The sequence below is a fragment of the Aquarana catesbeiana genome, linkage group LG13, assembly GCF_042186555.1.
Source record: "Aquarana catesbeiana isolate 2022-GZ linkage group LG13, ASM4218655v1, whole genome shotgun sequence".
In the NCBI taxonomy this organism is placed as follows: domain Eukaryota; kingdom Metazoa; phylum Chordata; class Amphibia; order Anura; family Ranidae; genus Aquarana; species Aquarana catesbeiana.
Window position 1 is genome coordinate 233,970,490 of NC_133336.1, and position 13,227 is coordinate 233,983,716.

Below are 13,227 nucleotides of genomic sequence, written 5' to 3' on the forward strand. Positions count from 1 at the left end.
TCGGATTTGTGTACACACGATCGGAATTTCCGACAACGGATTTTGTTGTCGGAAAATTTTATATCCTGCTCTCAAACTTTGTGTGTCGGAAAATCCGATGGAAAATGTGTGATGGAGCCCACACGCGGTCGGAATTTCCGACAGCAAGGTCCTATCACACATTTTCCGTCGGAAAATCCGACCGTGTGTACGGGGCATAAAAGTGCTAGTACGCATGTGTGCACGCCGGGCGTTTACATGGAAAGCCTGTCTTCCCTGACAGTACAATTCTTTTATCAATGAGTTAAAATATTATCTATTTGTAGTACATTCCCAATGATCTATGCTCAGAATATGACATAAAGTTTTTCTTGGAACTAAACATTTCATTGTTAATTTCTACTATAACCTGAGTCATAAAATATTTCCATTATATTCCCAGATCTTCAGGAAAAGCACAAACAACATCTGATGAAGAAGACTGAGACTCTAATGGAGCATAAACCTCCAGGAACTACCCTGGAACCACAAAAATTCCTCATCAATGAGCGTTTTGTGAACCTGATTGTAGTCTCCACCAATCAGTTCAGGCAGCGTTCCCGGAATGAGCTAATACAGACTGGGGTACAACATGAGGAATGCTTGAAGGAAACACAAACTAGACTGGAACACATTTCTCCCAACAGGCTATTCCGATGGAACCCCCAGTCACAATGTGTACCACATGCAGTAATGGTGAGCGGAGTGCCAGGAATAGGGAAGACCACACTGATGCAGAAGTTTGTCTATGACTGGGTGACCAGAAAACACTACCAGAGATTTGCTTTTGTCTTCTTCTTCAAATTCTGGGACCTTAATAGACTGGGAGAGGTCAGCTTGGAGGAGATGATTTATTATCAATATCCACATCTGAAGAGTCAAATTGGAAATATTTTACACGATCCAGAGAGACTTCTGTTTATATTTGATGGATTAGATGAAAGTATTCACAAAATTAATTTCGGATCAAGTAGCCTGTTTGCTTACAGGACTAATTCTGGTGAGATTGTGGTCAGTTTGGTGAGGCAAAGTCTTCTTAAGGGTTGCTCTGTACTGATAACCAGCCGCCCAACCAGACTGGCATCGGTTGATGATACCCGTGTTTTCCAGAGAATAGCGGAGATCATGGGATTTCTCCATGGAGACAGACTGATCTTCTTTAAAAATGTAATTGGAAATGAGGAATTGTCTGAAAAGGCCTTTAATTATGTGAAGGACAATGACACGTTGTACACTTTCTGTTATATCCCATCATACTGCTGGATCATCTGTACAGTGTTATCAATGTGCTTCAGAGCCCAACCAACAATCACTGATCAGCTGATGACATCATTACCCAAAACAGTGACACAACTCTTTGTGACTTTTGTCTCCAACATTCTGGCCAATCACAGCCAAAATAAAGATGGTGGTCACACTGACTGGGAACTACTGACATCTATTGGGTGGATGGCAGAACATGGAGTCACGAATCACATGACTGTATTTAAGGAGCGTAATCTGGAGTCATTCAGTTTGAGAAAGGATAAACATCTCTTTTCATCTTTCATGATGGAATCTGGTCAGCCTCCTGATGTGGATTACACCTTCTTACACCTCACTCTTCAGGAGTTTTTTGCTGCTTTAGTCCATTTTATTAACTATAATGCTGACAGATTACAGGAAACACTTGATAAGGCTGAATCTTACAAAGACGGCCGTGCTGAGATATTCCTCCGTTTCCTCTGCGGTCTCTCAGACTCTTCTACTAGATCCATGTTAAAATCTCATGTGGGAGAATTGTCTATTCAGGCTGCCAGACATGTCATCACCTGGATCAAGGAGAAAATCACAGACCGAAGATCTGACAAATTTATAAGAGGTGACAGAGATCTTCTTAGTGTATTCTACTGTCTCCATGAGAGCAGGAATGAGGCTCTGGTGTCACAATGTATTGGATTAAAAAGAGTTGACTTTTCTGGTTTCCCCCTCAGCCCTCTGGACTGCTCTGTGCTGTCTTTTATCCTTCAATCCTGCGGAGAGACAGAAGTAAATCTACATTCATGTAATATTCGAAATGAAGGATTGAGAAAACTTCTACTGGATCCACACACCATCAGGAGTTTAAGGTACTGATCAACTTTAAATAATAACATTTCTGTTAAAATTGGAATTTTCAACAACTCCTCCAGATAAATTACTGATTATCGGATTACTTATTTTCTATTATAAGTGTGCTTTATATGTATTTAAGTGAAAACATTGAATTGCTGCACAGAATGAGTGAGCAGTAGAATCCGATCTATGGGATGTCTGTCAGATAGCAGTTACAGGATTGGCCCAATGTCTGTGGGGTCTCAGGTCTGACCCTACAGAGCTACAAGGATGTTGTAGTGGGGCTTTTGCCAGAAAAAGCAGCCCATCCCTCAAAAAAGTTGCCTGTACTAGTGGCTAAAATTTTTACTTTGTTTCATCAAAATCTAATTAAATTGCATTTTAGTCAATGAAGAAGATGTAATTAAACCTAAACTTCAGCCTTCCTCTGTATTCCCCCACCTCCCTGAGATCACAGTGTAGAGGCCCAACAGTCTTTTTAAGGACTATCTGTAGTCAACTGTAGTCACTGTTCAGCTGCTGCATCCTCAACTCCACTGTTCTATTTTATAGGGTTTTTGTTTATTTATGGGGTTTTTTGTTTTTACTATTTAACATGTATATATTCTTTCTACTAGGTGAAAAAAGGGGAAGGGGTTTTGTGTTAGGGCTTAATATTCCAGAGTTTGTATGCTTTAGAAGGTAACTTTAACTTGATTTTCTGTTGCTAGAGCCTTAAATCCTGTCATAGCTCTGCAAAATAGCTATGCAGTCAGTGGAATTATTTAACCACTTCAATACAGGGCATTTTTACCCCCTTCCTGCCCAGGCCAATCTTCAGTTTTCAGCGCTGTAACACTTTGAATGACAATTGCGCGGTCAACATTGCAACACTGCACCCAAATGAATGATTTTTATCATTTTTCCCCCCACAAATAGAGCTTTCTTTTGGTGGTATTTGATCACCTCTGCGGTTTTTATGTCTTGTGCTATAAACAAGAGAAGAGTGACAAGTTTGAAAAAAACACAATATTTTTTACTTTTTGCTATAATAAATATCCCATTTTTTTTTTTTAAAACAATTTCTTTCCTCAGTTTAGGCCGATATGTATTCTTCTAGATATTTTTGGTTAAAAAAAAAAAAATCACAATAAGCATATATTGATTGGTTTGCGCAAAAGTTATAGCGTCTACAAAATAGGGGATAGATTAATGGCATTTTTATTATTTTATTTTTTTTTTACTAGTAATGGCGGTGATCTGTGATTTTTATCATGACTGTGACATTGCGGCGGACATATCGGACACTTTTGACACTATTTTGGGACCATTCACATTTATACAGCGATCAGTGCTATAAAAATGCACTGATTACTGTATAAATGTCACTGGCAGGAAGGGGTTAACACTAGGAGGCAATCATGGGGTTAAAATGTGTTACCTAGGGAGTGATTCTAACTGTAGGGGGAGGGGACTCACAAGGGGAGGAGACCAATCGGTGTTCCTCTGTACTGGGAACACACCATCGGTCTCCTCTCACCTGACAGGAGGTGGATCTGTGTGTTTACACACACAGATCCACGGTCCTACTCCGTAATCGGGCAGTCGCAGGTGGCCGGCGGACATTGCGGCCCCTGGGCCTGAGCATCAGCTCCTGAGTGACGCGGCGGGCGCGCACGCCCCCTAGACGGCCGGGAAGCCGAGGACGTCATATGACGCCCGCCCAGGATGGGAGATTCCTCCTGCGGACGTCATTTGTCGATGGCTGGGATGGGAAGTGGTTACTCATACAATTTCTGATTTGTTGCAGGAGGAATATCTGGGTCATGTGCAAGTGTTTCTCCTCAGATATTCAGACTGTCCTTGGGTGTCAGCCAGGAGGAGGAAAGTGTAGGCATTTTATGATTTATTTACTACCAACAGTACCATAATGGTCTAAGAATAATACCAACCATTTAGGTACTACAGATGAGGATGCGCATATTTCTGTACCTCAGAACGTGGAAGCAGGAGCACCCATCTGAGACAAGTCAGCAACAAAAAATCCCCACACCTTGTTCCTTACTTACTACATGCTCATTTCCACATCACTCTCTTATTGCATCCACCACCAAATCTGCAGGATATAGTGACACATAGGGAAATCATACATGGGGTTTCAGAGGTTTACCATACTCTATTCAGGGGTAGTTGAGGGTCATAGGGCCATTGTGAGAAGGGTAAAGCCAAGGATGGAACTTCAGGGGTATCCTCCTAAATCCCCTCACCATCTGCAGCAGCATTCCCTCCATCCATGCCTTTGGATTTGGTATGGATTTTAAAGGGGAACCCTGAGAAAAAACAATGCCATGGGATACCCCTTAAATCCATAATAAACTCTTAATCAAAGCATGCAACTTGGCATCCCAGAAAAGGGGAAAGGCAGCCTCTCTGCCCCCTCTCCTGAACCAGACTAGGCCACATTCCCTTAATATGGGAAGGCTCCCATGTCAATGTGGATAAGAATCTCTTCCTCAAGACCCTGGTTTGGAAGTTATGGGGTGCAGAAGTGATTTATTTGAAGATTGAAGCCCTCTTTAAGATAAAGGGCCCCTAAATATCTACCCCCATGTGAATTAGTAAGGGGTACACAGTAGAAGTTCTTGATGAAGAAAATAAAAATCCCTCTAATTCCAGCATTGTAAATCCTGCCTCGATCACAAAAACAATTGATACACCGTCTTTTCCACTCATGCAGCACCTATACACGAGGGTGAGGATGTAGTAACATCACTGACCAAAAATGGACATTGCCAGTGGTGTCACCACCAGCCAGCGCTGTATCTTAGCCTAGGCCAACAAGGCCCAGGCCTAGGGCGGCACTTTGCGGGGGGTGGCAAAAAAGCCCCCACCCCCACACACACGATAAAAAAATCTCCCCCCTCCTCCCATGTCCAACTGCAAAATAGTCCACGGGGGGCGGCGGCTTTTTTGTAGCCGCTACACTGTATGGAGCCAGTTTCATCATTGCATGGGGCAGACTGTGCGAGGGGGGGGGGGCAGGGACTGGCGCGGCCGTTGACATGCCATAAAGCGACTGGTGACTGTCCAGACTGGCCGCACTCAGAGTCTGTACAACTACCGGAGGCGGAGCCTAATGCTCTGCCTACCTTCCTCCGCAGCATCCTTCTGGCCCGGGCTCTGTCGACTGGATGGGAAAGAAGATGAGGGGAACTCCCAGCCCGCCCGCCCAGCAAGTAAGCACTGGTGCACCGTGCATCCTCCTAAATAATGTAAGTGTGTTAGGTCCAGTGCACATTTTACTGCCACTTGTCAAGCATGTGTGGCATGTAGACAAGGAGAAGTTTGAACAATATAGTTGTTGGCTCCTGTCTCTGCCCACCTCCTTTCAGTCATACCTGCGTAGCTAGCACAGAGCTGAGAAGGGTTTTAAGAGCACCTTCAATGGCTCCAATCCATGCTGCATAGGTCTGTCCCCAGCAAACACATGCAATGTCCCTGGTGGTGCAGACCTGCTGCTTGTCAGACTTGGACAAAAGCTGCAACTAAATGCCACATGGGTCTGCTAGGTAACAGGCAGGGACAGAAGCTATCTCTTTGATGATAGAAAGCACCATGTCTCTTAATTCTGTGCTCAACAAGAGCAGTTGCATTTAGTTTACAACTGCTTTCTATCTTAGGATAAATTGGATCAATCAAATATAAAGTGCTTAATATGCATTACATTAAAGGCTAACTAAAGGTACATTTTTTTTTTAAACAAACCTATTATACTTACCACCTATGTGCAGTTGGTTTTGCACAGAGTGGCCCCAATCCTCCTTTTCTGGGGTCTCTCAGCAGTACTCCTGGCTCCTCCTCTTCTCGAGTGCCCCGTCGGAGAAGCACTCTCCCTCAGGGCACTCTTGCGAGCGCACTCCTGTGTTCTGCTGCTGCATCCATTGACACAGACTGCAGGACTCGGCCCCGCCCCCCTCATCTTTGATTGACAGCAGTGGGAGCCAATGGCTGCGCTGCTATCAATCTATCCAATCACGACACGAGACACCAGCTAGAGCTGGTGTGCTCCTCCCCGGCACGAGAAAGATAAGGTTCAGGCAAGTAAAACTGGGGCTCTGGGTGGGCTGCTGTATGACAGGAGGTTTTTCACCTTAATGCATAAAATGCATTAAGGTGAAAAACCTTGAGGGTTTACAACCATATCATAAGCTGTGATATGAAAGTGCTCAGTGCCTCTGTATGCATTATTCCAGTGCTCCAGGTGTCACACACTGCGCTCCCCTCCTATGTGTCCTCACTCACCGGAACAATAAAATATCTACACCTTGTGAAAGACTGGAGATCGGGTCAGCCTCATATTTACTTCTCCAATCCATGTACATGTTGAAAGAGTAAAGATCGGGCACGGGCGCCCATAGTGTAAATCCATTTTATTAGATTAAAAATGCATTACAAGTAGCTGTTACTCACATATAAAACTGCTCGTACCCGAGCTACAACGTTCTTCCTACACTATGGATTTTCACTATGGATGCCCGGTCTTTACTCTTTCATGTACATGGTGGGACTGCGCCATTGCGGCGGACAAAATCGGACACTAGGTGTCACTTTTTTGGGAACCGTGACACTAATACAGTGATCAGTGCTAAAAATATGCACTGTCACTGTACTTTTTTATTATTTATTTTAGGTAATTATATAGCGCCATCAAGGTGGAGCCCAAAATGAAGGGGTGTGGTTTACAGATAGGGCGGGTCCTAAACATGAAGGGGCATGGCCTTGAAAGAAAGGGGTGGGTCATATTTAAATTAGGGGGTGCACAAGTTTAGTCAGGCCTAGGGCAGCACAAAATCTAAATACACCACTGCCACCACCCAAACCTTTGCTTACATGGCCAGGGAATCCTGGCCAAGTAAGTGAAATGTACAGTAAGTGAATGGGACTGGTGACATTACTGATTGGTAAGAACTTGGCGGTGCCTGCACTTGTCATCTTTGACAAGCACCAATAGGTTCGGGTTTACTGAATTTCAAACAAGATTATTTCAAAACAAAACTGATTTCAAAATCTTTATAGTTCACATCCAAGAACAAGGGATAAGAGAAAAAAGAGGCAGGGAATCCAAGGATGTTCCAAGTACAAAACCCCTCAACCCAAAACAGTGTGAGGGTATGGATGGAATGAGACTTTGAGTGTGCCACACAGATAAATACAGACAAAAATAAAAACCCATAACAGTTTATTACAAAAATTAAAAAGTATATTAACTCTCATAACAGCTTTAACAGCTTCAACTCTTCTGAGAAGGCTGTCCACAAGGTTTAGAACTGTGTCTATGGGAATGTTTGACCATTCTTCCAGAAGAGCACTTGTGAGGTCAGGCACTGACTTTGAATGAGAAGGCCTGGCTCGCAGTCTCCACTTTATTCCATACCAAAGGTGTTCTATCGGGTTGGGGTCAGGACCAGTCAAGTTCCTCCACCCCCAAACTCGCTCATACATGTCTTTATGGACCTTGCTTTGTGCACTGGTCCAAATCATTTGGTGGAGGGGGGATTATGGTGTGGGGTTGTTTTTCAGGGGTTGGGCTTGGCCCCTTAGTTCCAGTGAAGGGAACTCTTAAGGCATCAGCATGCATACCAAGGCATTTTGGACAATTTCCTGCTCCCAACTTTGTGGGAACAGTTTGGGGATGGCCCCTTCTTGTTCCAACATGACTGCGCACCAGTGCACAAAGCAAGGTCCATAAAGACATGGATGAGCAAGTTTGGGGGTGGAGGAACTTGACTGGCCTGCACAGAGACCTGACCTCAACCCGATAGAATACCTTTGGGATGGATTAGAGTGGAGACTGGGAGTCAAGCCTTCTCGTCCAACATCAGTGTCTGACCTCACAAATGCGCTTCTTGAAAAATGGTCAAACATTCCCATAGACACACTCCTAAACCTTGTGGACGGCCTTCCCAGAAGAGTTGAAGCTGTTATAGTTGCAAAGGGTGGGCCAACTCAATATTGAACCCTACGGACTAAGACTGGGATGCATTAAAGTTCGTGTGCATGTAAAGGCAGGCGTCACAATACTTTTGACAATATAATGTATATACATATACACACTCTACAAAATAAATTCAATATATTGATATATACCAATATACTGTACTATGCCACTGGCGCCTGCTGATTTCAAAGTCAGTGAGCCAATGAGGATGAGAGAGGGGGTGGGCCTGAGCCACAGCTCCATGTCTGAATGGACACAGGAAGCTGTGACTCGGCTCTGGTGCTCCCATAGCAAGCTGCTTGCTGTAGGGGCACTCGGCAGAAGAGAAGGGCCAGGAGTGCCGGCAGGGGACCTCAGAAAAGGAGGATCGGGGCTTCTCTGTGAAAAACCATTACACAGAGCAGGTAAGTATAACATGTTTGTTATTTTTAAATGAAAAAAGACAAGACTTTAATATCACTTTAAGGACTATTTATTTATGCACTTCTGTCACAGCGGTGTTTGTTAATTTATTGTTTATTTATTGTGTTTACAACACAAGCGATGATCATTTGTTCATTTAATTGTGTTAACATAACAAGCACTTTATTTATACTGTATATTTAAATTCTGTTATGTCAATATGACAGCGCAACAGTTTTGATTTGCAGTAATTTTCACATTTGTATTTGGTGTATCTGAGTGCAGCTGTTTCTCACATTCAAGTTTGTTTTCAATTGGGTGCCAAGCACAGTTTTCCCCTCCATTTGCTTAATAGAAATAAGTTTTGCATACATCATACATTATGTACACTAATTCTGCACACCAGTTTCATATAGAGAGCTGCAAGCATCAAACAGTGAAAAACCACCCAAAAATAAAATCTAAATGTCCTGCGCTATACTTATTCAATATTTCTCAATAAAAAAGTCACTAATAATGTGTCAAACCTATATAATCCATATCATAAAGGCTGATGTAGTGCTCACTGTGATATTTATTAATACAAAATAACACTCAAAATTGTAAAAGAAGATAAATTACACATTATCGGTTTAAAAATCCACCTTCAGTGCTTTTAGGGTGGATGACTGCAATAGCTGGTCTCCACCCTAGACATTTCATCACGCTGACGTCATTGGGGGCTCAATGTCATTTAAAACATATGCATCTGGAAGATTCACTCTGCTGTGGATGTTTGGCAAATGTCAGATTCATTTGTTTATAAATAAGATCCTAATTACATAGTAGGTGAGGTTGAAAAAAGACACAAGTCCATCAAGTCCAACCTATGTGTGTGATTAGGTGTCAGTATTACATTGTATATTCCTGTATGTTGAACCTCTTTTATTCTAATTTTAATGAGTGGCCACGAGTCTTGTTAAACTCTCTTCTGCGAAAAAGTTTTATTCCTATTGTGGGGTTACCAGTACGGTATTTGTATATTGAAATCATATCCCCTCTCAAGCGTCTCTTCTCCAGAGAGAATAAGTTCAGTGATCACAACCTTTCCTCATAACTAAGATCCTCCAGACCCTTTATTAGCTTTGTTGCCCTTCTTTGTACTCGCTCCATTTCCAGTACATCCTTCCTGAGGACTGGTGCCCAGAACTGGACAGCATACTCCAGGTGCGGCCGGACCAGAGCCTTGTAGAGCGGGAGAATTATCATTTTATCTCTGGAGTTGATCCCCTTTTTAATGCCAATATTCTTTCTTTGTTAGCAGCAGCTTGGCATTGCATGCCATTGCTGAGCCTATGATCTACTAGGACCCCCAGGTCTTTTTCCATCCTAGATTCCCCCAGAGGTTCTCCCCCCAGCGTATAGATTGCATTCATATTTTTGACACCCAAATGCATTATTTTACATTTTTCTACATTGAACCTCATTTGCCATGTAGTCGCCCACCCCATTAATTTGTTCAGGTCTTTTTGCAAGGTTTCCACATCCTGCGGAGAAGTTATTGTCCTGCTTAGCTTAGTATCGTCTGCAAATACAGAGATTTAACTGTTTATCCCATCCTCCAGATCGTTTATGAACAAATTTAATAGGATTGGTCCCAGCACAGAACCCTGGGGAACCCCACTACCCACCCCTGACCATTCTGAGTACTCCCCATTTATCACCACCCTCTGAACTCGCCCTTGTAGCCAGTTTTCAATCCATGTACTCACCCTATGGTCCATGCCAACGGACCTTATTTTGTACAGTAAACATTTATGGGGAACTGGGTCAAATGCTTTTGCAAAATCCAGATACACCACGTCTACGGGCCTTCCTTTATCTAGATGGCAGCTCACCTCCTCATAGAAGGTTAATAGATTGGTTTGGCAAGAACGATTCTTCATGAATCCATGCTGATTACTGCTAATGATACCGTTCTTATTACTAAAATCTTGTATATAGTCCCTTATCATCCCCCCCAAGAGTTTACATACTATTGATGTTAGGCTAACTGGTCTGTAATTCACAGGGATGTTTTTGGGCCCTTTTTAAATATTGGTGCTACATTGGCTTTTCTCCAATCAGCTGGTACCATTCCAGTCAGTAGATTGTCTGTGAAAATTAGGAACAACGGTCTGGCAATCACTTGACTGAGTTCCCTAAGTACCCTCGGATGCAAGCCATCTGGTCCCAGTGATTTATTAATGTTAAGTTTCTCAAGTCTAATTTTAATTCTGTCCTCTGTTAACCATGGAGGTGCTTCCTGTGTTGTGTCATGAGGATAAACACTGCAGTTTTGGTTACTGAAGTCTCACTAATTAGTCTCACTGTTCCTACAAGGGTAGGTTAATCCACGGCTGTAGTAAGAAGAGAAGCACAAAAGAAAGGGTGCACTGACCTAGTGTATTAAGATGCATATTTAATCCAAAAAAAAAAGTATTTCACTCACATATATATTTTGTAATAGTTGTGCATAAAGGTGGCCTCAAAATCCAACTGATTAGGCCCATTATGCATGGCCATTAGCAGGGTTTAAAGAGTAACTCCACTTTTGTTTAGAAAAAAACAATTGCAGGGATTTTAACTACCTGTTTTTGTTCTGAAAAAGCTGTATGTTCCACTATAGTCTTGAAAGACTGGTTCCTGGATGGGAGTGTCTGTGTCCATTATAATCAGCTGATGCACATAAGAACACTCATGGGGAAATTCATAAAGAAATTTGTAGACACCCTTTAGAATCCCATTTGGGTGCATCACTGAATGTCTCAGTGCTTGAGCCTGATTCCTGTCCCTGTCACAGACAGGGACATTAATCTGTCTGTATCTGCACTGAGGAAGGAATGTCCACACTGGACGCTCCTTTCTCAGTGCACTCACTCGCGCACTCCCTCCTTTCCTCCCTAGCCACTCTACACTGAATGGCACAGGAGTTTTGTACTGGGGTGGATGAAGCCTGATGGGGAACTTAGACTAGTTCCCCATCAGGTCCACTTTACTTTTCCTTGACAGCACATGGAAGTGGGTGGATCCATAGCCACTATTCAGTTCAACAGCGGCCTTTGAATCCACCCACAGTCAAAAGTAAAGGAGACCTGATGGGGAGCTAGTCTCTCAGTTCCTCATCTGACTCAACCTACCACCCAGTGATAAGTCTTTTCACATATTTGGGTAATAATATCATCTGTATCCCCATTTACATTTAAAGTGTTTGTTACCCTAAAAAAACAACGATCCTGTACCCTTAAAGCATGTTATAGAGCAGGGTGCTTATGCTGTGTAACTTGGCCCCCCGTATCACCTGAAATACCTGGCTGATCCTGCCTGGTTATGCCCTCCCCCTGTAAACTGACCACAGTTTATCATGGCTGCTGAGCCCTGACATCATGGTCAGTTTATGTGCCTCCCTCATCTGCAGCCCTGCTCTCTGCTCTCCCCTGTCCTCTCCCCCCTCCCTGCCTGTCAGCTCTGTCCATTTCCCAGCCCTCCCCTCCTGATGCTACCATACTGCTATGACATTGCTACAATCCCCTCTGCTATATTAAATAATGTCCCCAGTGCATGTGTTTTAAAAAACAAAATATTTTGGAGATGTTGTGGAGGTTGAGGCGGCAATATTTGGACAGTGATTGGATGTGGGGCTTAAAGGAGAGTTCAGAGTCCAGGATTACACCTAGGACCCTGGTGTGCAGGGATGGGCTTATAGTTGTGCCATCGATTTTGACAGAGAGTTCAGGGGTAGAGGCACTTGGGGGAGGAAAAATGATAAGTTCTGTTTTGGATAGGTTAAGGTTGAGGAAGTGGTGTGACATCCAGACTGATATCTCTGAAAGAATATTAGCGATACGTGAGCAGACTGAAGGAGTGAGCTGAAAGGTAGAGAAATAGATTTGGGTATCCTCAGCGTAGAGGTGGTATTGGAAGCCATGGGAGGCTATCAGCTGACCCAGGGAGTAGGTGTAGATTGAAAATAGGAGAATTCCAAGAACAGAACCTTGGGGGACCCCAACAGAGAAAGGAAGTGGAGAGGAGGAAGTAGAAAAGTAACGCTAAAGGTGTGGTTGGATAAGTAGGAAGAGAACCAGCAAAGAGTACAGTCATGGAGACCAAAGGTGTGGAGTTTTTTTTAGGAGGAGAGGGTGGTCAACCATATCAAAGGCAGCAGAGAGGGCCAGGAGTAGGAGTACAGAATAGTGTCCATTGGTTTTGGCCATTAGTAGATTGTTTGTTTGTTTTAGGAGAGCAATTTCTGTGGAGTGTTGAGGACAAAATCCAGACTTAAGGGGATCAAGAACGCTATTATCAGCAAGGTGGTCGCTCAGTCGGTTGTAGACCAGACGTTCAAGGAGTTTGGATAAAAAGGGGAGCAAGGAGATGGGGCGTAGTTTGTTAAGATTGGATGGGTCCAGTGAGGGCTTTTTAAGTATGGCAAGCTGACAAGTGCATGTTTTAGAGAGTTGGGGAAGATGCCAGAAAAGAGGGAGAGATTGAAGATGTGGGTTACAGAGTGTAGAATAGAGCCAGAGGGTGAACGTAGCATTTGCGAGGGAACAGGATCCAGAGGGCAGGTGGTAAGATGGACGTTAGCAAGTAGTTTAGCAACTTCGTCTACAGTGGTGGGGTTGAAAGAGGGAAGTAATGATTGTACCCTTGGGCATGAAGTGTAAAGCATGGAGGGTATCTGAACAGAGATCTCCTTGCGAATTGTATCAATCTTC

At 43.4% G+C, this 13,227-nt stretch overlaps 1 protein-coding gene across 1 annotated transcript in view; it reads left to right on the forward strand.

Annotated features, from left to right (window-relative positions):
* The window catches only part of LOC141116966 (NACHT, LRR and PYD domains-containing protein 3-like), a 93,296-nt gene that overhangs the window by 52,315 nt on the left and 27,754 nt on the right, over window positions 1-13,227 (forward strand). The window contains exon 7 of the mRNA XM_073609500.1: window positions 422-2,126. Coding sequence (XP_073465601.1) covers window positions 422-2,126 — 1,705 coding nt within the window. The remainder of the gene's footprint in view (window positions 1-421; window positions 2,127-13,227) is intronic.